General features: G+C 59.4%; 3 protein-coding genes across 4 annotated transcripts in view; 2 read left to right on the top strand and 1 right to left on the bottom strand.

Annotated features, from left to right (window-relative positions):
- NRBP1 (nuclear receptor binding protein 1) overlaps positions 1-12732 on the top strand; it is a 66976-nt gene extending 54244 nt beyond the window's left edge. For both annotated transcript variants that reach the window (XM_067550539.1, XM_067550540.1), the window contains 9 exons: positions 228-326; positions 448-580; positions 877-979; positions 9971-10021; positions 10141-10276; positions 10352-10405; positions 10794-10857; positions 10943-10998; positions 11168-12732. In XM_067550539.1, coding sequence (XP_067406640.1) covers positions 228-326; positions 448-580; positions 877-979; positions 9971-10021; positions 10141-10276; positions 10352-10405; positions 10794-10857; positions 10943-10998; positions 11168-11266 — 795 coding nt within the window. In that variant the 3' untranslated portion in view covers positions 11267-12732. The remainder of the gene's footprint in view (positions 1-227; positions 327-447; positions 581-876; positions 980-9970; positions 10022-10140; positions 10277-10351; positions 10406-10793; positions 10858-10942; positions 10999-11167) is intronic.
- Positions 12733-13156: 424 nt separating this feature from the next.
- KRTCAP3 (keratinocyte associated protein 3) lies at positions 13157-17746 on the top strand. The gene is made up of 7 exons (XM_067550567.1): positions 13157-13294; positions 13653-13837; positions 14112-14171; positions 15165-15365; positions 15509-15643; positions 16761-16870; positions 17143-17746. The coding sequence occupies exons 1-6, from the start codon at positions 13258-13260 to the stop codon at positions 16860-16862; spliced, it is 720 nt and encodes a 239-aa protein (XP_067406668.1). The 5' UTR covers positions 13157-13257; the 3' UTR covers positions 16863-16870; positions 17143-17746.
- Positions 17747-18263: 517 nt separating this feature from the next.
- Positions 18264-24140, bottom strand: part of IFT172 (intraflagellar transport 172) — a 122517-nt gene continuing 116640 nt past the window's right edge. The window contains exons 44-48 of the mRNA XM_067550549.1: positions 22446-22505; positions 20962-21060; positions 20289-20442; positions 19280-19371; positions 18264-18717 (exon numbers count right to left, since the gene is read on the bottom strand). Of these exons, the coding sequence (XP_067406650.1) occupies positions 18628-18717; positions 19280-19371; positions 20289-20442; positions 20962-21060; positions 22446-22505 (495 nt within the window). The 3' untranslated portion in view covers positions 18264-18627. The remainder of the gene's footprint in view (positions 18718-19279; positions 19372-20288; positions 20443-20961; positions 21061-22445; positions 22506-24140) is intronic.

Genomic DNA, 24140 nt, shown 5'->3' on the forward strand with positions numbered 1-24140 from the left:
AGTAGAGAGATTCTCACCTAATCGCATGCCTCCAGGGCTGGGGCTTTACAAGAAACACCAAATATCGTCTGATCAAATTAGAGAGTTGGGAACAAGACGTTTCCCTCGGTTCTCTCCCTGCCCTGCAGTTCTGCGAGTAACTCACCCGGGCTGACCTCTTGTAAAGTTTTGTAAAGTAACTTGACCCGCGGGGCTCAGCTGGACCTGACATTGCTTTCTGTTGGCAGATGGCGGTGCTAGAAATCCAGGGCAATGGAGAGTCATCCTATGTGCCCCAGGAGGCTATTAACAGCGCTATCCAGCTGCTGGAGGACCCCTTGCAGAGGGTGAGTACAAGGCAGAGTTGGGAATAAGGCTGGACGCCCGGTTGGCCCCGCAGCAGCTGCTGCAGCCCCCTTGCTCTGTGGGATGTGCCTTTCTAGGTCTGTGTGGCTGGTTGCCTTGCAGGAGTTCATCCAGAAGTGCCTGGAGCTGGACCCTGGGAAACGTCCCACTGCTCGGGAGCTCCTCTTCCACCAAGCTCTGTTCGAGGTGCCCTCGATGAAGCTACTGGCTGCTCACTGTATCGTTGGACACCAGCGTGAGTGAGAGATCCCAGGAGCACCTTGCTCTGTGCTTCCCAGCAGATCACCACCCTATAGCTAGCCCAGTGGTGGGAAGGGGGAAGCTTAGCCGTGCATGGCACTAAGCCCCTGCCGGGCTTGGGGTGGCTGCACCACTTGAGTGTCCGCCCCTGGCGGGTGTCCTGCCTGCCGTGGGAGCAGCATGGCTGTTACAAAGCTGCAAACCTGCGTCCTGGGGCTTCCTGCTGCTCTCAGGCAAAGTGGGCAGGGGTTGCGGCAGCTTGGGTGTAACCTCCTCCCTCTTTCTGTGCAGACATGATTCCTGAAAACGCTCTAGAAGAAATGACTAAAAGCATGGACATGAATGCAGTGCTGGCAGAGATCAACCACACAGACAGGGAGGGGGTCAAGATGATGTGAGTACTCTCTCTGCAGGAGAGCTAGGCCTCCCCACACTGCACTGGTGCAGAGTAAGAGCTCCCCAGCACATTATGATCTGTGTTCCTGTAGCACCCGGGAGCCCCCATCTTGGGCCAGAACCCCTCATGCCAGGTGCTGCCTCAGAGAGCTTAGTGCTGGGTGTGCAAGGCTCCCAAACGCTGCTCTGGTGGGAGCTGGCTCATCGTGTGGGGATGTCCCAGCTTCTGCACCCCACAGCCTGGGACCCAGAGGAAGCCAGCCTGGCTGTCTCCGATAGGGGCGGCCGCTGCAGAGGAGGAGAGACTGGAGGAGCGAACAGATTGCAGGGGTGGGGAGGCAATCTCTGGCTGCTCTGGGTAATGATCAGGACATTGTTCTGTGTGTCTGGACTGGTCCGGGGGGGCTCCATGGGCTGGTTCTGGGAAGCAGGAGTGCTAGGGGAGCTCCATTGATCTGCAACCTAGTTGCCTCCCGGCTGGGCCAGCAGCCCTCGAAGTGAACACTTCAGGCTTGACCTTGAGCTGCCTCTGTTGCACTCCCACTGTACCTCGCCTTCGGTCAGGAACTCCCCAAGGAACCTGGGGAAGGGTTCTTCGTTGCCTTCCACATTTTTAAGCTTCTCTCTGCAGCCACGCTGGTAAGAAACTTGCTCCTCTTTGAGCTGTTGCCAGGGTGGATCTCACATGCCCGTGAGTGGAGTCTTGAATAGCCATGTCTGGGGCTGTGCCTGTGCCCCCTCGCACGCCCTTGAATATCCATGTCGGGGGCTGTGCCTGTGCCCCCTCGTGCGCCCTTGAACAGTCGTGTCTGGCGCTGTGCCTGTACTGCCTCACGCTCCCTTGCAGCAACACAAAGGGCAGAGCAGGCACGGCCCTCCCTCCATTCCCTCTGACTGCCCAGGGCAGCCAGGTGGAACTGGCCAGGTGTCTGACCCACTGTCTCTGCTGCCTAGGGCAGAGCCACATCCTGGGCAGGTGCTGTGTGCAAGTCCTTCTTCAAGATCCACAAATCCCGGGTCGCCCAGCTTGTGACCATCACCTCTGGGTCTGGGGTGATCCATGTGGACTGCTCTGAGCTGAGCGTCCCTGCATATGTCCATCCCCAGTAGGGATCGGGGGCAGGGTTTGAACCCGGGGGGTTTTGAGTCTGCTGGGAGGTGTGGTTGGTGGGTGCCAAGGAACTTGTTCTACTCCCCAGGAGTGTGTGCACTGGGAGAGTCACCAGTAGCTTTTCTTCTTTGTCAAATGTCCAGTTCGATGGGATGGGAAGAGCCCTTCCCAAAGCTGGTTGTAAAGTCTAAGGAGCGTAATGAGTTGGATGGTCACCAGATGCCATCTGGCTGCGATTGTCGGGAACTGAGGGGGGGTCAAGGCCGCTCTGCCCCGTGTCCTTGCACGGAAGCGCAGGGCGTGCGGCCCCGAGGGACATGGCTATTTCAAGTCTCCAATCGCGTGCACATGACGTGCATGTACATCTACAAAGGAATCCACACTGACAACAAACAGCTCAAAGAACCACAGTTACTGTGGGTAAGTAAACACACAAGAAAGCAAGTCTCACCTGATCACCTGACTCCAGGAGCTGGGGCTTCAAGAGAACATGAAATATTGTGAGGTGACAACCCTGTTATTGGGGAGGGAGTGACTGCTTCCTCGTTAGAACACCAGTTCTTAGCACTCCGCCCTGCACAGGGCCCTGCCCGGGAGCTTGCGCTACATGTCAGACCTGGCTTGTCATGGGGTGATGGGATGCAGAGAGGGGTGGGGGCTGGGCGGATGAGGGTCATAGCAGTTGATTCCCCAGGGACTCAGCTGAAGCAGGTGCCCTGTGTGTGAAGACGTGGTGCTGTGGTGTCTGAGTTCTGTGTTTTCATCTAAAGCCCTGGCAGAGAGGGGACCATTCAGGAGGTTTGGGGAGAGCAGCCAGTTGGGGGCTGGTCACCAGGAAGCTTTTCTGTGAGCAGCTTCTCATTCACAAGAGGTAGGGCCTCACCTCTGGGATCTGTAGACCTCCCGTGGCATTGCTGGTGGCTCCAGGACTAAGCCCCACCCTTCAGCTCAGGGCACCAGGAGTCCTGCCTGGTGGGTCAGTTTCTCCAACCGTTTATTTTAGAACTAGTTGTTCTCATTTTCATGCAGTGATGACTCCTCTTCCTCCCCAGGGCTGGGGAATCAAGGTGCAAACCCCACTGGTGCAGCATCTTGCTAGCAGGCTCCCGCAGAGCCCGCAAGCATTGAGCAAAATCTAAGCTGCTTTAGGCAGCTTTTGAGGTACCTCAGGGCGAGCTTTGCTCTGCTTCCCCAAGCTACCGACCCTTCACTCTGCCAGGGCATGGGCCTTTGACTCAGATAGCATACCAGCGCCTCCGTCGTGGGAGGCCTACCTGGAGCATCTGGATTCCCTAGGGGAGCAGAGCCCCTCGCAGCCTGCCCGGGGTAAGTCTTCCAGACTCCAGAGGCTCCAGGTCCCCAAAAGACTGCTGCTGGAAAACTGTCTAGTTGTGGTGCCCACAGTTCAAGAAGGATGTTGATGAACTGGCGAGGGGTCAGAGAAAAGCCACGAGAACGACTGAAGTGTTAGAAAACCTGCCTTGCAATGATAGACTCCAGGAGCTCAATCTATTTAGCTGAGCAAAGAGAAGGCTTACGGGGTGATCTGATCAGTCTGTAAGTGCCTACATGAGAACCAGGTATTTAATACTGGACTTGCTCATCTTGCAGAGACAGGGCTTAACGAGCCAAGTGCCGGAAGTTGAGGCTAGACAAAGTTAGCCTGGAAGTAAGATGTAAATGTTTGAGAGGAATTTACTGTTGAAACAATTGACTAAGGCTCATGGTGGACTCTCCATCACTGAGAGATTGGATGCTTTTCTAAATGATTCGCTCTAGTTCAAACAGGAATTAACTGAGGGTCGCCCTGTGGCCTGTGTTCTACAGGAGGTCAGACTGGATGATCACAGTGGTCCCTTCTGGACTTACAAGGGGGACGTACCTTTTCATAAATTAGAAAGCAGTGATTCGTATTGCTAATGAGCGGTTGGTGCAGAATCAGGGTTTAACCCGTCTCCTTTACCTCCCCACCCTGAGGGAGCGTGGGCTGGCTCTTTCTCACTGCGAGTGCTCTGTCACAGGCTCACTGCCCTGCCCGTGCAGATAGGCTGCAGTGTAACGGGAATTCTGCGTGCTGGGCTTCCGGCCACAGACCCATGCGTTGCCAGGGCGCGTAAGAGTCAGACCCAGGGTCCATCCAGCCCAGTGTCCTGTCTGCCAGTGGTGGCCTGTGCCAGATCTTCAGAGGAAATGAACAGACAGGCAGTTTTTGAGTGAGCCAGCCCCCGTCCTACAGTTAGAGGCTTAGGGACACCCAGAGCAGTGGCTGCATCCGTGACCATCTTGGCTGATAGCCATCGATGGACCTGTCCTCCATGAACTTGTCTAATTCTTTTTTGAACCCAGTTATACTTCTGGCCTTCACAACATCCTCTGCAATGAGTTCCACAGATCGCTCTGCATTGTGAGAAGAAATAGTTCCTTTGCTTTGTTTTAAACTTGCCGCCTGTTAATTTCATTGGGTGACCCCTAGTCCTCGTGTTATGCGAGGGGGAAATAACACTTCCTTATTCACTTTCTCTCCACAGTTCATTATTTTATAGACTTCTATCATATCCCCCCTTAGCCATCCCTTTTCTAAGGTGAACAGTCCTGGTCTTTTTCATTTCTCCTCCTCATCATTTTTGTTGCCCTACTCTGTACTTTTTCCAATTTGAATCTCTCTCTTTCGAGTAGTGTCCCGGTGGGATGCCCCACGCACCTCAGATCAGCGTTTTTAGGTAGCAGCGTCCATTTGGTCTATGCATGTACCCCCTGCAGTCTTGGGTCCTGCACTAGGCCTATCTAGAGCTGTGCGGGTGAGGCACCCTCAGTTTGGCAGCAGTGGAAATGCCTGAATCTCTCCTATTCAGTTCTGACTACCTCTCGTTCCCTGAAGATCCGTCCAGTACAGACGAAGTCTCCACTTATTTCTGTGACTGCTCCATCGCCTGCCAAAGAACGACGAGGAGGAAGACAATCATAGAATATTAGAGTTGGAAGGGACCTCAGGAGATCATCTAGTCCAACCCCCTGCTCAAAGCAGGACTAACTTCAGCTATATCATCCCAGCCAGGGCTTTGTCAAGCCTCAGCTTAAAAACCTCTAAAGATGGAGATTCCACGACCTCTCTAGGTAACCCATTCCAGTGCTTCACCACCCTCCTAGTGAAAACCTTTTTCCTAATGTCCAACCTAGACCTCCCCCACTGCAACTTGAGACCGTTGCTCCTTGTTCTGTCATCTGCCACCACCGAGAACAGCCTAGCCCCATCCTCCCTGGAACCCCCTTTCAGGTAGTTAAAGGCTGCTATCAAATCCCCCCTCATTCTTCTCTTTTGCAGACTAAACAAGCCCAGTTCCCTCAGCCTCTCCTCATAAGTCCTGTGCTCCAGCCCCCTCATCATTTTGGTTGCCCTCCGCTGGACTCTCTCCAACTTGTCCACATCCTTTTTGTAGTGGGGGGCCCAAAACTGGACACAATACTCTAAATGCGGCTTCACCAATGCCGAATAGAGGGGAATAATCACTTCCCGCATCCTGCTGGCAATGCTGCTCCTAATGCAGCCCAATATGCTATTAGCCTTCTTGGCAACCAGGGCACACTGCTGACTCATATCCAGCTTTTTATCCACTGTTACCCCCAGGTCCTTTTCTGCAGAGCTGCTGCCTAGCTCGTCGGTCCCCAGTCTATAGCTGTGCATGGGATTCTTCCTTCCTAAATGCAGGACTCTGCACTTTTCTTTGTTGAACCTCTTTAGATTTCTTTTGGCCCAATCCTCCAGTTTTCTAGGTCACTCTGTATCCTATCCCTACCTTCCAGGGTATCTATCACTCCCCCCAGCTTAGTGTCATCCGCAAACTTGCTGAGGGTGCAATCTACCCCATCCTCTAGATCATTAATGAAGATATTGAACAAAACCGGCCCCAGGACCGACAATGGGGACTTCCCATCTGTCTCCCACACTTCTGTCCAGGGCTCTTCTATCCATTATCAAGAAACGTTTTATCTTGAGATTTCTAAAGAGTTGGACTATCCTCGGGAGAGGCATGCACCACCTTGCTCGTATGCACACCCTTGGGTGCCTCCACCCATGCAATTATGTAAATCAGTGGTGTGGCCTCATCTGTATTCTGTGCGCAGCACTGGTCACTGATGCTTTCGGTGCTACCCAGGGTAATTGCTTCTGCCAGCTTACAGCGCGAGGGAGCCTGGCGGGCAGCCTGCCTAAAACTAACACCACAAGCTGCTGGCAACACAAGCAACCCACTCCAGGCTCTGCAAGCCGCACTCTTTCCTTCTGCAAGCTAACAATTTTCATGCCCCAGCTATTCGGCTCCCTAAGTGAGCCCTTGGGGCAGAGCAGAGAGAATCTATGGAGTTAGGTAACCCCTAGAGTTCTGCTCTGGCCGCAGGGCACAAGTTCCTCCAACCTATCTGTACACACCACTTCATTACACTATGTGCCCAGTCCCTCAATGTCTGGATGCCCACAAAGTGCGGAGATTAGCTGCCTCTGTGAAAGCAGTCCTCCACCCCTCCCTATGCCCCGTCCATTAGCTTCACCACAGGTCAGCCCTCTCCTTCGTGTGCAGCATGTCACGTCCTAGTAAAACCAAATAGAAGTTTTGGACAAAGCTTGAGAGAGATTCAAACAGAAGCAAGTATAAGGAAACCAGGTTACAGGGAAAAGAAAAAAATAAAATGCAATGTGGAGCCTGTACTGGTTAGCAAGGTGCTTTCCTGTCTCCTCCGGTATTTCTCACAGTGCCTGTCTGGTCCAGAGAGCTGGGATCCACTTCTCATGAGACACTCACGCTGGCAGTGTCGTCTCTGTAACGGATAACATTTGTGCCCTTCTTTTTCCTGTTACATAGCACCAGACCTTGTCTCTTTGTAATCAGGGCTTTGTTAACTTCCGTTTGCCCCAGTGGTCCCCTTTCCAGGGTCTTTCTTGGGTTCTTTTGCACTTTGTAAGAGCCCAAGCCCCGACCTCGTCCAGAGTGTAAACCCTTGGCTGGGGTGTGTAGACAGACATAAGTTGTTCTCACGTTTGATTGAGTTAGCTCTGAGGACCCTCCCACCTGCCCAGTTTCACCTCCAGCAGCCCTGGAACACAATATTCAACGTTACACAACTCTTAATACCGTGCCGACATACATCCCTCAATAACTGAGGAGCAGCGAGTTCGTAGCTTTCGATAGAGACCACATGGCCCCCTTCAGTGAAATACCATGAAGATGACAATCACAGGGAACACGTGTCCATTGGGGCATGTCTACGCAAGTCCCTCGGTATAGACATAATTGTGTGTGCCTCTGACTGCTGCCAACATGGGGTACCTGGATGACAGTCACCTCATCCTCAAGGGTTTTGCAGAACTGGAGAGGGTGTAGAGAATAGTCTACAAAAGAGAAGTGAGGGGGGATTTGATAGCAGCCTTTAACTACCTGAAAGGGGGTTCCAGGGAGGATGGGGCTAGGCTGTTCTCGGTGGTGGCAGATGACAGAACAAGGAGCAACGGTCTCAAGTTGCAGTGGGGGAGGTCTAGGTTGGACATTAGGAAAAAGGTTTTCACTAGGAGGGTGGTGAAGCACTGGAATGGGTTACCTAGGGAGGTGGTGGAATCTCCATCTTTAGAGGTGTTTAAGCTGTGGTTTGACAAAGCCCTGGCTGGGATGATTTAGCTGAGGTTGGTCCTGCTTTGAGCAGGGGGGTGCACTAGATACCTCCTGAGGTCCCTCCCAACTCTAATCTTCTATGATTCTATGAATAGCAGTGAGAATGATCAAGGACCTAAAAAAAACTCTCCAGGAAGATGGAAGAGGTTGTGATTTTTTTACCTTAGACAGGAGACTAAGAGGGGGAATGACAGAGGTGTATAAAATAAATGATGGAGGTGGGAGTTGGGAGCATCCGTTCTCCTGGCACAAGAATGAGTGGACATTCGATTACATTAAAGGGTGGCAAATTTAAAACATCAAAGGAAATTCTTTCCCAGAAACGCTCGGCCGCAGGAGGTCACTGTGGCCAGGATTTAGTAAGATGCAAAAGGGGACTGAAGACGTTATGGATCACACAAACATGCTGCACTTTCACAATGGATAATTGTGGCAGCAACATTAAACCTCTTGCTTCAGGACTTGCACCAAACTGTAGCTGTTAGAGACCATGGTGAGGTCTGTGTGTGGGTAGATTCTCCCAATCTGCTACCAGAGGCATCTCTCACCTTCCCCTGCACTATCCAGTGCTGGCACTGTCAGACGGGATTGGGCTAGATGGAACCTGGTCTGATCCAGTCTGGCGGCTCCTCTGTTCATAAGCACCTTCTGGTAGGTAGATGCTACTGGGCTGGTTCCCAAGTAAGTCCTTATGAAGATCTTGCTTTATATGGAGGGAACTTCTTCCTATTCCTGCCTGTTCTGCTGCACAAACAAAAATTCTGCTGTCCTCCTCCCCTAGTGCTGAGTGAGGGATGGGGAACAGCTGCGCAGCAGAGTGAGAAATCTACCCCCCGACTTTCCTTCTGCTCACAGTGCCGCTTCTCATTCAGCCCCTCTGGGAGCTGCTCTTTTGTGATGCATTCACATGCTGTTCAACAGGGAGACTTGACCCTACAGTCGTGTTAGGGCTACGTCATTTCCCTTCATGCTACTTGTGTGTTCAGCTTTGGAAGAACTCTTTGGAGGACCCGAGCTGAAGGGCAGGGCTTAGTCCTGGAGCCTCCAGCACCCACATTGCACTCATAGAATCATAGAATATTAGAGTTCATAGAATCATAGAATATTAGAGTTGGAAGGGACCTCAGGAGGTCATCTATATCATCCCAACCAGGGCTTTGTCAAGCCGCAGCTTAAAAACCTCTAAGGATGGAGATTCCACCACCTCCCTAGGTAACCCATTCCAGTGCTTCACCACCCTCCTAGTGAAAAACTTTTTCCTAATGTCCAACCTAGACCTCCCTCCCTGCAACTTGAGACCGTTGCTCCTTGTTCTGTCATCTGCCACCACCGAGAACAGCCTAGCCCCATCCTCCCTAGAACCCCCTTCCAGGTAGTTAAAGGCTGCTATCAAATCCCCCCTCACTCTTCTCTTTTGCAGACTAAACAAGCCCAGTTCCCTCAGCCTCTCCTCATAAGTCCTGTGCTCCAGCCCCCTCATCATTTTGGTTGCCCTCCGCTGGACTCTCTCCAACTTGTCCACATCCTTTTTGTATTGGGGGGCCCAAAACTGGACACAATATTCTAAATGCGGCCTCACCAATGCCGAATAGAGGGGAATAATCACTTCCCGTGACCTGCTGGCAATGCCCCTCCTAATGCAGCCCAATATGCTATTAGCCTTCTTGACAACCAGGGCACACTGCTGACTCATATCCAGCTTTTTATCCACTGTTACCCCCAGGTCCTTTTCTGCAGAGCTGCTGCCCAGCTCGTCGGTCCCCAGTCTATAGCTGTGCATGGGATTCTTTCTTCCTAAGTGGAGGACTCTGCACTTTTCTTTGTTGAACCTCATTAGATTTCTTTTGGCCCAATCCTCCAGTTTGTTTAGGTCACTCTGTATCCTATCCCTACCCTCCAGGGTATCTACCACTCCCCCCAGCTTAGTGTCGTCTGCAAACTTGCTGAGGGTGCAATCTACCCCATCCTCCAGATCATTAATGAAGATGTTGAACAAAACCGGCCCCAGGACCGACCCCTGGGGAACTCCGCTTGTGACCGGTTGCCAGCTAGACATGGAGCCATTGATCACTACTCGTTGAGCCCTATGCTCTAGCCAGACTCTGCCTCCTGCTAGCAGACAACTGTCAGGCAAGGCCCTCCTGGCACTGGGTGGGGAGGGAGGAGGCACAGGCTGCGTTTGGCTCGGCTCCTGACCTCACTGGGCTTCTCTTTTCAGCTTCTCCCAGTCCCCAGCACTGGAGCTGGACAAGTTCCTGGAGGATGTGAGGTGAGGCCTGTGAGACTCCCGCCCTGTGAGGTGGCTGGCGCTGGGCAGTACCTGGGCTGCTGCCTCCGCTCAGCAGGAGAAGGCAAGCACCCTCCCTAACGCCGGGCTTCCTCTTGCAGGAATGGCATCTACCCGCTCATGGCCTTCGGCATGCCTCGGCCCCAGCAGCCCCAGCAGGAGGTGGTGAAGTCCCCTGTTGTGCCCCCGTCAGTGAAGACCCCAACGCCAGAACCTGCTGAGGTGGAGACCCGCAAGGTGAGTGTGGAGACGCCGGGGGTGGCTGCAGCTGCAGCCACACGGGCGTCACACAGCCTCTCTGCTCTGTTGCAGGTGGTGCTCATGCAGTGCATCATTGAGCTGGTGGAGGAGGGCGTCAAGCACCACGTACGTTCCGTCTCCCTGGCAGGCTCTACGGATGTTACCGAGCAGGGTTTGCAGAGTCCTGGCCACCGCCGGGTGGCAGGGGCAGGGCGAGTGGTGCTGGGGCCGGGACACGCAGCCTGTGCCTGCATGGCTGCTGTGTGCACGGCCCAAAGCCAGTTCCGCATGCCAGGGCAAAGTTGGGCAGCCTCTTGCTGCGGGAGCCTGGCATTTCCTGGCTTGGCACGGTGCGTTCGGTGCCATGGGGGGTGTGTGTGCTGGGGCCGTTCAGGTGAAGTACAATGGGGGTGGAGGGGGAGTAAAGGGCATGGGCCCCCTGTGCTGTGAGGGAAGGACCCCCCCGATCCATGCAGGGATTGCAGTGCCTCATGCGCCCCTTTCTCTCCTGCAGCTCACGCTGCTGCTGAAACTGGAAGACAAATTGAATCGACACTTGAGCTGTGACTTACTGCCCAGTAAGTATCTGTCCCTCCCCGCACCCCCCGGCCATGGCGGGGCCGTCTGCACCCCTCCAGGACCCTCTCCTGCTTTGTCTTGCAGACGACAACATCCAGGAGCTGGCGGCTGAGCTGGTCCAGCTGGGATTCATCAGTGAGGTGAGCTTCGCGGGGTGGGGGCTCCTGCCTCCCAGCCCACTGGCAGGAAGGGAAATGGGGCCTGCTGGTACCTAGGGTGCTCACCCCTCCCTCTCCCAGCTGCTTCCTCTGACTGCCCGCTGGGGCAGAGCCTGTCTCCATGCTCCTCACTGCGCTCTGCTCTCCCCAGGCCGACCAGAGCAGACTCACCTGTTTACTTGAAGAGGCGTTCAACAAGTTCTACTACGGCCGCAACGGAGCCCTGGCGGCAGTGAGCGTGTCATCCTAGCAGCCCCTCCCGGCTGCCCGGCCTTGCTTAGTTGCCCGTGACCCTTTTCTGAGTCTGTCCATCTGCATAGGGCACCAGCGAGCCCCTAGACGCTGCGCTTGGAACCTCATCCTGCATGTGCCGTGGCCGGGCCCAGCGCCAGTCTGCCCTGCCTGCCTATTAAAGGGGACTTTGCGAGTCAGTATTATTTCCCGCCGTGTTTTGTTGGGATGTTGTGGGGCGGCGCAGCAAGCCGGGCCGCGTCCAGTGGGCCCAGGTCGTGTGCATGGAGTTTGTTCGGTTTGAATTGTATAAAGTTTTGTGGGATTTCTTTTTTTGCACAGCACAAATGTTTTTATTTAAAGGTAAAGAAGAGGGGAGCCGCCTGTGCCCCCTCTGTGCACCACCCCTGCCGTCTGCTAGCCCCTTCTGTGTCCTTCCCCCGTCTGTGCACCACCCTGTCATCTGCTAGCCCCCGTCTGTGCACCACAGCTGACATCTCCCTCTAGCCCCCTTCTGTTTCTATCCCGTGTGTGCACCACCCCTGCCGTCTCCCTCTAGCCCCCTTCTGTGCCCCTCCCCCCTCTGTGCACCACACCTGCCAGCTGCTAGCCCCGTTCTGTACCTATCCCCCGTGTGTGCACCACACCTGCCATCTCCCTCTGGCCCCCTTCTGTGTCCTTCCCCCGTGTGTGCACCACACCTGTCATCTGCTAGCCCCCGTGTGTGCACCACACCTGCCATCTGCTAGCCCCCTTCTGTACCTATCCCCCCTCTGTGCACCACACCTGCCGTCTCCCTCTAGGCCCCTTCTGTGCCCCTCCCCCCTCTGTGCACCACACCTGCCAGCTGCTAGCCCCGTTCTGTACCTATCCCCCATGTGTGCACCACACCTGCCATCTCCCTCTGGCCCCCTTCTGTACTCATCCCCCCCTGGCAGACACACGTGTCTTTGCCCCGGTTCCCGGATCCCCAGTCGTGCCCAGCCCCCTGCTGCTTCACCGGCTGGCTCTCCCTCTGTCCTGTTTTCCTGTGTTGCACAGCAGCTGGCAGGGGCAGCTGCTCTCCTGGCCCTGAGCCCAGCTGGGCTGCATGTGGTTGGAAGCACCTGCCTGGAGCACTCGCAGGAACCTCGGAGCTGGCTCTTGCTGGGGGGTGGCACCTGAGGCCTGGGGGGCCCCTGTGTACAGGGAGGGGCTGCTGCAGCTTCCCGCTAGTGTTCAGGCCTCGAGCTGTGGGGTCCAGGTGAGCTGCCCCCATGGGGGCCGGGAGTCACAGGGGCCTTGGAGCCCTGCCCTAAACACTCCTCTCCCCCCTTGCGCCCGCCTGCCCCCTGTGCGGAGCCGGGCCCCACCGCTGGTAGCTGCTGCTGTAGCTGGAGCCGCCTGTGTCTCGTTTCTATCGTTTCCTATTTTTAATAAACGGTTTTGTAAAGAAAGAAACGTTGTGTCTTTGCCATGTGTGCTGGGGAGCTGGGCCAGGACCCCCCCCCCCCCATTCCCTGCACCTCTGCCTGCCTGGGCCAGGGCGCCCCCCCCCCCATTCCCTGCACCTCCCCCCGGCTGGGCCGGCCGCGGGCTGTGGTGGGGGGGCCAGGCGGGGGCGAGGGGCAGGACTGGACCAGCGGCCTCGTCCTCTGCGGGGCTGCTCTAGCCTAGTGGGGGGGGGGGATCAACTCCGGCCGTGCAGGGGGGGCTGGGCACCAGGGGAGAAGCTGCTGCCTTGGGGGGCCTCCCGGCCCGGGGGCTCCTGCCCTCCTGCACCCGCCCGCGGAGTGAACTACCGGCTGAGCCCCAGAGCGGGACCCCCAGGCCGGGCTCGGAGGGGAACGTGAGCCCCGCGCTGTGCTGCCGGGGGCCGGACCCCTGGGTTCTGGGAGGGGTGAGGGGAGGGGCGGGAGGCCGGACTCCTGGGTTCCGCGCCGCGCTGTGAGGCCGATGCGGGGCGGAGCCGGTCCCGCCCCTGGGCCCGGCGGAGGTGCTGCCGGCCCGGCCCGGCCCTGAACCGGCGGGATGGGCTGCAGCGGCGGCGGCGGCATCTGCGGCTTCGGTGAGTCCGGGGGGTCCCGCCCCGCCCAGCTCCGGAGGCGGCAGCCGGATCCCGGGGGGAGGAGGGAGACCGGCCCCCCCGGCCCAGCGCTGCCCCCCCCGTTCCCGACAAACGCCCCCGGGCACCAGCCCCGCAGTCTGTGCGTGGCCCCCCGACCCCCCCGCGCACGTGTCCGCATCCTGGGGGGGACCCGGTGGCTCGTCCCGCCCCTGCTCAAAGCAGAGCCAACCCCCCCTTGTCCCCGCCGCGCCAGGCCGATCCCCCCTTCCACCCGGGCGGGGTCCAGCCCAGCCTGAGGCTGCGGCCCCACCGCAGCCGCGGGACGAGCCGCCCCCAACCAGGCCGGCCTCTGTTGCAGACCCGGGGCGGGGGCCCCAGCGCCTGACGCGCACCGGCATCACCCTGATCGTCGTGGGCCACCTGAACTTCGTGCTGGGCGCCATCGTGCACGGCACCGTCCTGCGCCACGTGGCCAGGCCCGAGCGCACCGTCACCTCCGAGTACACGACGACCAACCTCATCGCCGTGGGCTCGGGGCTGCTGGTGAGTGGGGCGCTGGGCATGAGCGATGCCAGCCCTGCTGCTCCCAAACCCCCACCCCACAGCTGGGTTCTCGCGGAGCGCTACCGGGGGCTAAAGCCAACCGCCCCTCCCCCCCGGCTCTGAGCGTGGGTGTGGTGCACCCCGTGGGGGGTAGGGACACCTTGATTGTCATGCCCCAAGGGCTCAGCCTCTGGTTGTGGGGCAGGTGGGGGTGGGGCCTACACACGGCGCTACCAGGCGTTGGGGGGTGGCTGACCCATGTATCTTTCCCTAGAGCATCACTGCCGGGATTGTGGCCATCTTGGTGTCCCAGAACCTCCACCGTGCAGCCCTGGTGAGTGGGCGCCCGGGTCTTGCAGCCTGGGAACGCCGGGGCTGAGCTCATGCAGGAAGCCGCGTTCGGGGCTGTGGCCCAGCTCCTGCAGCGCCGCCGCGCCCCTGGACCTTGCTCCCTCGGTGCCGCCTGCGTGTTCCCAGCAGGCTTTGCCGCACACCAGTGTTTGCAGCTTTGTCCTCAGCTGGCCACACCTGATGCTGATAAGGCCACAGCTTCCTCCCCATGGTCGGCACCGCACAGATCGCCCCAGGGCAGGGCCCTGCTGTGTGCTAGCCACACAGACCTGCCGCCCCGGGCAGGGTGGGGCCAGCTGGTTCTGCAGAGGTACAGCCTGCCTGGTGCTCCCCACCCCCCAGTGCTCCATGGGGCCCCATACCGCCAGGCACTGAATTGGGGGGATGTGACTGGGCCAATGCACCAAGGTGCTGATGCAGGCCCCTCGTTGGCTCTGAGCCTGGCTGGACCGGCCCCTTCCCCACAGGCCGCGGTAGGCTCAGTAGTGGGGCCTGGGACACAAGGCAGTGCAGGAGCCTGTCTGCGCTGGCAACGGGAGCAGCTGGTACAAGCCAGAAACACAGAGGAAGCTACCAGGCTAGAGGGGCTGCCAGGAGCTGAGGCCAGGGCAGGGTGGCTGGAACGGGTGAGGTAGGGCGACTCGGTTCCCCTGCAGCTTCGGGGGGGGCTGGGCCCACAAAGGGCTGGGGGCGGGGATGGAGTCTTTGGCAGCCCTGAGAGACTCAGCTGGGGGCAGCTGCCCCAGGCGCTGGAGGATGCTGCCCTGGCACAGGGTGAGGGGTTCCTGCCTCACAAACCTTTGTGGAGCCCCCCCCCCCGAAGCCACTGATTTGGGGGGAGAGGTGGGGGCCAGCAGCTGCTGTCCACCTCACCCCAGGGCCCATGGGGTGGGGCAGCAGCCCATCCAGGAGGTGGCGTGGCTATGCCACGGGGCTGCCCCAGCCGTCGCCCACCTGCTCTGGTCTCTGCCTGCAGCACTGGGCCCTGCTCTGCGTCTCGCTGCTGAACTGCCTGCTCTCTGCTGCCTGCAGCCTGGGCCTGGCCCTGGCCATCGCCCTCACGGTGGCCAGCAGCGGGCAACGCTTGATCATGGGCTGCAACAGCTCCGCTCTCCCAGCCGATGCTCGGGCTGCCATCGTGACCAACGACTGCCCCTTCGACACCACCCGCATCTACGTGAGTCCCTGCTGCGGGGCCGGCCCAGGGCAGCCCCCTGCCCCGGAGGGCCGGGCTTCCCCCTGCTTCCTGCATGCCCCCTTCTTGGCGCCCAGCTCCTGGCGCCCTGCCCTCCCCCCCACCCACTGTGCACTCCCCTACAGGACACGGCGCTGGCGCTCTGGTTCCCCTGCATGGTGATGGCAGCGCTGGAGGCCGTGCTCTCCGGCAGGTGCTGTGTGGTGTCCCTGATCCTCCGCGGCCTCGGTCCCTGCGCAGACACCAACCTCCGCGAGCAGGTAGGACCCGTTCCAACCCGACCCGCCCCCTTCCTCCCTCCCGCCCCGCCACCAGCGCTTCGGGGGGTTGTCTGTCCGCTTGTGCGCCAGGCAGTCAGCGGCTGTAACCCCAGCACAGTGTCCCAGGGGTTGTTTCCCCAGCCCCCAGCGAGAGGGGCTGCCCCGGATGGGCGGGGAATGGAGGGATCAGAGCAAGCATGGGTCTGGAGGGTGCAGGGTCAGCCCGGTACGGCCTTTGGGTGGGGCTGGATTGCAGTGCAGGGACCGGGGCTGTCCCCAGTGCCGATAACGGGCTGGCCACCATGCTCTGGGGTGGCTGGCTCTGCAGGCGTGGTGCTGACAGCAGCGTGCAGCCAGAACAGCTGAGGCCTGTTGGGACCCATCAGGGAAGGGCTAAGCCCGTAAATACCATGATGCCGCCACATACACCCCGGGGATGCCCGCGCTGTGAATCCTGCCGGCCACACTGGTCACCCCCTCTCACAACACAAACGTTAGCCTTGGCCGCGGGCAGAGACAGGCAACAAACGAGCTAGGGCACGGCCCAGCTGCCACAGCAGCAGAACCAGCCGGGGACTGTTTAGCGGGAGGAAAGGGACACCTGAGCGGGGCTGTACAAGTGTGACTGGTGCAGAGACACTGTCACTTACCCCGTCACACACCACAGGGCCCGGGGCACCCCGGTCATTAGCAGGCAGCAGGTGTGACACAAAAGGCGGCTGCACTTAGCCCCACACTGCACAGTCCAGCTGTGGAACCCGTTGGCAGCCCAAACTGAACTGAGGGCAAAGCCCTAGAGACCTTCCTGGAGACTGGGTCCAGCAACGGCCATGAGCCAGGCCGGGCAGGGACACGCCCCTGCTTTGGCGACCCTAATCTCGTGGCTGCCAGCTGCTGGGGCGGGTCACGCGATCGCTGCTCGCACCGGGACGCACCTGGGTTTGGCTACCTGGGGCAGCCAGGACACTGAGCTAGCGGGACCCTGCTCTGGGGCAGGTTGGCTCTTATAACCCTGCCCACCCCCCCGGGTGCTCAGTCGTCCCAGCCACGGCCCCAGTCTGCCACAGGGGACCCGGTTCCCAGGACACCCATCTCAGCCCTTCCCTTCCCTTCCCAGCTGGAGGCGGCGGCGGCTGCGAAGGAGGAGATGCCACCTGAGGACAGGCGCAGGCAGGAGCTACGCCAGCTGCTGGCAGTGGAGGGCGGGGCCCGGGCCTAGTGACAGAGGTGAGGAGACCTGGGTGTGGCCCAGCCCTGGAGGGAGGAACATGGCCCGTGGGTCTGCCCAGCCTGGCTGGAAGCTGCTCAACCCCTGCAGCCTTCCCCATGTGGTGGGGATCCTGTCACCCGCCCCCATCCGCCTCCTGGCTGCGCCAGGCCTCATCCCCCCCCCCCGGCCCGGCCGCTGCGGCCCTCGGTGCTGCCTGTGGGCGCCCAGCCAGGCCTCGGGCTGCTGGCAGTGCCGCCACCAACGCTGGACACTTCGTTCTCTCTCGCAGGTGCTGCTCTCAGTCCCGGCCATGACTGCCTGCAGGCGCCTGCTGCCCCATGGCAGAGGCAGGACGAGGGGGCAGCTGCCCCACACCGCATGGTTTTCCTTGGGCTCCTGTCTATGGCCAGCCACGTTCCTGCTGGTGTCGGGGCGCCCATGGCTGTCCCCCTCGCGCTGGCAGTCCAGCCCTCCCAGGGCAGGCTGTGCTGACTCCCACCCCCGCATGGCCTTGGGGGAAAGGAGCCTGCCAGCGGCTCCGGTGCGGAGGGGCAGCAGCAGCCCCAGCAGGCACGTCTGGACACCCAGAGCCCTCCCTGCAGCTTGGACTGGACTCTCTGGGCCTGGTGTCACTAGTCGTACCCTCAGTTTCCCTGCCCGTCGGTGCTCGTCTGTCTGTTCCCATCCCCCCAGTCCAGCCGTGGCACTACGCTGCCCTCACCCCGGGCATGCTGCGGGTGTGCCTGGGCTGGTGGCGGGGCAGGGGCAGGCAGCTCCTCAGCCTGTACCGCACCTAGCACCAGAGCTGGCCCTTCTGCACCAGCCTAATAAACAACCACCTTGAATCCTCAGTGGTTTGGGACTCGGTTCCCCAAGCGCCTCCCCGCCCCCCCCCACCCTCGGGGGAGCTGCCTGCAAGTGGGCCTGTCTGTGGCACGGCCCTTGGCTGATGGCAGCTACCCAGGCTCAGCAACAGCCAGCTGCCCTCCCAGCTGTGTGGGGGGAGGCTGGGCTACACCAGGAAGGAACTTGTAACAGAGGAGGAAGAGGAGCCTGGCACTGGGTGGGGCGTGTGGGGAGGAGCCTGCTGCTGGATGGGGTGTGTGTGGGGGGAGGAGCCTGGCGCTGGGTGGGGCATGTGGGGAGGAGCCTGGCGCTGGGTGGGGTGTGTGCGGGGGGAGGAGCCTGACCCTGGGGCTATGTGGGGAGGGGGGAGTGATGCTGAGGCCATCCTGCCACCAGGTCTCTGACCTAATCCCGGGATGCCTCTGCTCTAGAGGATTCTGTGGGGTGCATACCCAGGGGCCTGGTGCTCAGCCCTGGAACCTCCCCCACACTTGCACCTCATGGGCTAGGGGGCTGAGGAAGGGCCCAGCCTACACTAAGCCCTGCCCCCTGACCCTGCCACACCACTGCCATCCTCTAGCCAGCGCGATTGGCCTGGGGGGCGTGGGCTGGAGATAGCAGGGCCCTGGACGTGCGCTGGCCTCCGCTGGGCGTAGCCCGATCTCGACCTGCCTTCTGGCCCCCCATGGGGCAGCGACCCTTGTTCGGTTCCTGGGTCGCGTGTGGCCGGCTGCTGGGTGCCATGCGCGGCCGCAGTCAGAGCTGGAGGCAAGGGGACGCTGTCCACAGCCAAGCCAAGCTCAGGCGTGGCAGGCCGGGCTGGACACAGGAGCCAGGGCCACGGTGGGGTGACACAGCCTGTTTAATGAGGCGTGGCAGAGGGCGAGGGGCGGGGCTCAGCCCCACAGCGGCAGAGTCACTGCGACACTCACTGGAAGGAGAAGTTGGTGCTAGGCAGCCCCCCGGCCCACTGGCTGATGAACTTGAGCACGTCTTGGCACACGGGACTGTGGGACGTCTGCAAGAGAGAAGCGGTTCTGGGCACGGCTGGGCGCAGCCCCTGGGGTTGCAGCTGGCAGCCGGGGGGTGTCGTGAAGCTGAACAGCTCCAGGGGGGACAGTGCATCGCCCCTCTCTGCCCCCACAGCATGGGCACAGCCAGGCGCCTGCTGGGCCCAGCCCCCCCATTGCTCACGCCTAGCATGCCTCCTGCCACAGGGGCGCCCACCTCTCTACACGATGGCAACCGTGGCTCCTGTCCCTTGGACTGGAGGACGGGGTGTGGGCACAACCTGGTTCCCTGCGCCCCCCCGGCTGTGGGCAGAGGAGGGGGGGGACCCAGCAGGACAATGCACCCACTGGCTACGGCTGGGCCAGGCTGAGACCCTGTGGCGGGGCTGCCCTGGGCTGGGGTCAGCTTTTGCAGTTCCCAGCCAAGGGAGCATGGATGCCCGTCGCTGCATCCTCTGGCCCTAGGGCAGCTGAGAGGGTGCTGGGCAGGGACACGGATGGCTGCCCCCCAACCAGGGCTCAGCTCAGAGCCCCCTCCCATGAAGACAGGTCCTGTCCCCCCCCCCTCACCTTGACAGCCATCAGGAATTTGTTCCATGTGTCCTTGTTGGCTTCTTTCCCAGGCCGCTTGAACTCGACCTTGTTCCTCAGCACAGGGTAGCCTGGCCACAGACAGAGGGGCCGGTGAGCAGGGCCCGAGCCACCCTGCCCCGCACCCCACCACACCCAGGGGCCTGGCTTGGGTGCTTAGAGAACAGGCCAGAGCCGGAGCCGGGCCCTCGGCTGCGAGAGGCCGGCCCAGTGGTGCCACCAGCGGGCAGAGAAGGCTCCCAACAGCCTGTGATGCCCCTGCCAGGCTCACACGCGCCAGGGCCCCACCCAAAACCCACAGTGCCGGCACCAGCTGTCAGCTGCAGTTCCCCCGCCAGTGTGTGACTCCCCTGCTGCAAAAACGCCCCCCCCCCCCCCAATCCCAATCCTGCCTCCCCTGCCGCCAGGTCTGCCCCCTCACCAATCCTGTCTCCTGGGGTCCCAACCCTCCCAGCTAGCCACCCCCACCCGGGGTCCCAATCCTCTTTCTGCCCCCCCGCTCAGGCATCACCCCCTCCCCACCCCTCAGCACCTGAGGGCAGGCAGGGGACACAGCCTCAACCCCTGCCAATGCCAACCTTCAGGGCAATGGGAGGGGCCCGGCCCAGCAGCAGGGGGCAAATGAGACTGTGTGTGGGGTGGGCCAGAGGCCAGCTGCACACCCCCCCCACACACGCCCCCCCCCCCTTGGCATGGCTTGGGGGATGGGAAGAGCTGAGCTGGCGTCTTCCGGGCACCACCAGCAACGCGGACCCCCCACCCCTCCCTTCACGGGGTGCCTTCCCTGCATCCCTGGCATTGCACCCCCCTAGCCCCCTGCTATGGGGTACCTTCCCGCCACGCTGGCACTGAACCCCCGCCATCCCCCTGCTACGGGGTGCCCGCCCTACGGGACTTGCACAGAGCCACATTCTGCTCCCCTAAGGCCTTTCTCCACATTCACGCTCCAGCAGCAGCACCCTCTGGTGCAGGGGGCCGGGGCACTCACCGGTGAGCAGGCAGGGCAGGGAGCGCACGCCCGTGCTCGCAGCCACCAGCGAGGCCTCATACGTGTCCCGCTCGTCTCGGGGCAGAACCTGCTCCAGCCGCTGGTCCATGGACATGGTGAGCACCCAGTCCCTGAGCTCCTCCCGCGTCGCCTCCTGCCGTGGAGCACAGAGCAGCGCTGACACCGTGCTGGGCTGGGGTCAGATCCAGGGCTCCAAACCCTCCCCGACACAGGAGTCCTGGGCCCTCGCACCCCCTGCCCACTCCCCGTTCCCCAAGAGCTGGGACCCTGGTCTCTCACTCCCCCTGTGCGTGAGAGCTGGGATCCTGGGCCCTAGTGCCCCCCCCCCACTTCCAGAGATCAGGGGACCTACCCCCCCACCCACCCCTCCCCACACCCAGGTCCCAAGAGCTGGGGGGGGCCTGGCCCCTTGCAGCCCCTACTTACCTCCCTGTTCCCGAGCGCTGGGGCCCTACCCCCCTCGCTCCCCCACACCCTGGTCCTGAGAGCTGGGGGGGGGGCTGGCCCCTCGCTACCCCTACTTACCTCCCTGCTCCCAAGTGCTGGGACCCTGGCCCCTCACCCCCCCTCCCCACACACCCTGGTCCTGAGAGCTGGGGCCCCTCGCACCCCCACCTGCCCTGGGGTTAAGGGAAGTCAGGGTGACACTCACAGACACGTGCTGGTGCGCTGGGAGTGGCACCTCGAAGGGGATGTCTGTGTTCTGGAAGTCAGCATGGTCCAGGGCATCCAGCGTGCCCTCCTCGATGGCCTAGGGGCAGAGGGAGAATGCTGTCTGTGGGGCTAGCACTCACCACCTGCCACCAGCAATGGCCCAGCAGGGGCAGCCCCAAAACAGGAGCTGAGCATCCCAGGAGCTGAGCTGCCACGCCTCCTGCCTGACACAGCCACGGCTTCCCCGGCAGCTTGCATTCAGTGACGCTTTCAGCCGGACGGACGCCTTTGCTGAGCCAGCCAGTAGCTGGCTTGGGACCTGCATGGATGTCCTTGTGTTCAGCTTTTGTCAAATGACTCCAGCTTACCTCCAAGACACGATGGTGGGGAACAGCTTTTACTGGACCACCCTGTGTTGGCCAGAGAGAGACGAGCTCGCACTTACACTGAGCTTACACTTGAGCCAGGAGGACGAGCTCTGCGTAACTCGAACGCTTGGCCAGCACCAACAGCAGTTAGTGCAATACAGACATTCCCGCCCCCCCACCTTGTCTCGCTAACATCCTGGGACCAAGGCAGCTACTGAGTCTAGCTAACCACGTGACCCGAGTCACGCCACATAACCCTCTTGTCCCCATTTCTGTCCTCTGCACATTTTACCATCAGTGATGTTTGTCTGTTCTCCCAGCTAACGACTAACGATGTTGAATAGCAGGGAGCTGAACGCAGATCCTGGGCAGGCCCCTCTAGAACCCCTGCCCGCACTGGAGAACAGCTGCCCATTTACTTGTTGCGATCTACTAGCTAGCCTATTTAATGTGGGCACCACTGATTTTGCATAGAGCTAAATTTTGTCTAGCCTGTCGCGCAGTCCTTACAGCCGCAGACCTTACAGCCGCCTCGGTTTATCAGCCAGGCTTGTGATCTCAGCAAAAAGGCAGGCAGACGTTTGTCTGGTGAGACCTATTTTCCATAAAGCCATCGTCATTGGCATAAATTATGCTGCTCGCTTTCATTTCTCTACAGAGTGCGCCCCAGGCAACAGGCCAGCGACTGACCCGACCCCCCCTTCGTCCAGGTGAAGGGGAATCGGGCACCCTGACTGGCAGCTGCTGCTAAGGACAAGAGGGTTAGACTGGGACCCAGCCCAGGATCTTTACTTGAGAGGCTGCTGCTGGTGTTTGGAATCTGGGTGAGCCTCCCTGCCCGCGTCTCTGGAGTCTCTGCCGTGTAACCGACCAACACGAAGGGCTGGCGTCTCCTGGTCCAGGAAAGGGCCTAGCTGGAAGCTTCATTCCTGATTCTTCTACTGGCAGCAGCTGAAGTGTCAGGCAATTCCAGCTACTGGGGGGGAGGGGGGGCCCTATTTATTGTGTGTGTGAATATTCTTGCTTAGACCCCCTCCCCCCCCCATGGGCTAGCACAGCACAGTTCCCTCCCACCCCTGTGCAGCCTTTATCCTCGTCCTGATGCGCTACTCACGTCTGTGAGGTCCAGGAAGCGGTTCAGGAAAATGAACGCCATGTTCTCCCAGCCGACCGCCTAGCACAGAGCAAGAGAGCACTCGTGTGAGCGGGGAAGCGGTGCTGCCCATCCACACAGGTTCTGGGGAGCCATGGCCCCATCCCCACCCACCAGTAATGTGCGGAAAGACCCACTGAGCTGGGAGCAGTAACGGCAGCAACACAAGGGGTGGCTCCTGCATTGCCAGTTGCTGGGCAGCCAGGATTCAGGAGTAAAACGAGACCAGGCTGGCTTGTGGGGGAGTGAATCTTCAGGGTTCAGAAGGAACACCTGCCGGCTCTGCCCCCAGGACTGGGACAGCGCAGGTGTGAGACCGTAAGTAGCAGGTGTGTGATAACCTGCCTCCCATGATGGTCTCATCTTGGCCTCTCCTAGTCAGAGCTGAGATTATTACTCATTTGTGGGCTTTTCGAGCTGACAGTGAGTGCACGGCCAGCTGGGGTGCAGATCTCCAGCACACTAGCCTGCCATGCATCCCTGTCTTTGTGGCCCAGCGTGCTTTGATCTATTCCCGTTCCAAAATGGAGTCGCCTGAAGCACACTGGCAGGGTCCACAGGAACAGGCAGCACAAGAGGCTAGAGCACTGTAGATCACACCCCAGCTTGCTGTGCACTCACTCCATCTAGACAAGCCCTGTATGACTGTAGCGCTAGGAGCACTGCTCATGGAGCAGGCCCCCATTGCACAGACAGAGCATGAAAAGCTAGTGTGTACCACGAAGACACGTGGCAAGGCTAAGCTGATAAGTGAAGCTCCTGAAGCAGGTTAAAAATCCCTTCTACAATTTTTTTTCGAGCATTAACTCTGATAACGCCAGTATTCCTATGATCCAGATAGGTGCCAAGTCCCTTTTTGAATCTTGCTAAGTCCTTGGGCTTAATGACTCCATGTGGCGATGAGTTCCACAGGCTAATAATGCATTGTGCAAAAAAGTATTCCCTTGTATTGGTTTTGAATTTCCCCCATTTTAATTTCAGTGAATGCACACTTGTTCTTGTGTTATGAGATAAGAAGAGCAGAAGTTCCTGATCTCCCCCTCCTCTAGGCCAGTCATTATTTTAGTTACAGTAGAACCTCAGAGTTATGAACTGACCGGTCAGCCAGACACCTCATTTGGAACGAGAAGTATGCAATCAGGCAGAGAAAGAGACCAAAAAAAGCCAATGTAGTACAATCCAGTATAGTACAGTACTGTGTTAAATGTTAACTACTAAAAAATAAAGAGAAAGTTTAAAAATAGATCTGACAAGGTAAGGAAACTGTTCCTGTGCTTGTTTCATTTAAATCAAGAGTTAAACAAGAACAAAGGGAGATTGAACTGGCCCCCAGGAAGTTTAGACTTGAAATTAGATGCAGGTTTCTAACCATCAGGGGAGTGAAGTTCTGAAGCAGCCTCCCAAGGGGAGCAGTGGGGGTAAAAAACCTAGCTGGCTTAGAGACTGAGCTTGACAAGTTTCCAGAGGGGATGGTCTGATGGGACAGCCTAGTTTGGCAATTGACTGATCTTTGACTACTAGAGGTAAATATGCCCAATGGCCTGTGATGGGATGTTAGGTATTCTTCTTGAGTACCTGATCTATTTAATGGTCCCTTGTGGTAGGGTGTTGGCTACCCTGACTTTGGTTCTAATGTCTCACTTCAGATGTTAATTG

This window comes from Emydura macquarii, unplaced genomic scaffold, assembly GCF_026122565.2.
Source record: "Emydura macquarii macquarii isolate MOO-44397 ecotype Brisbane River unplaced genomic scaffold, CSIRO-AGI_Emac_v2 contig_1300, whole genome shotgun sequence".
In the NCBI taxonomy this organism is placed as follows: domain Eukaryota; kingdom Metazoa; phylum Chordata; order Testudines; family Chelidae; genus Emydura; species Emydura macquarii.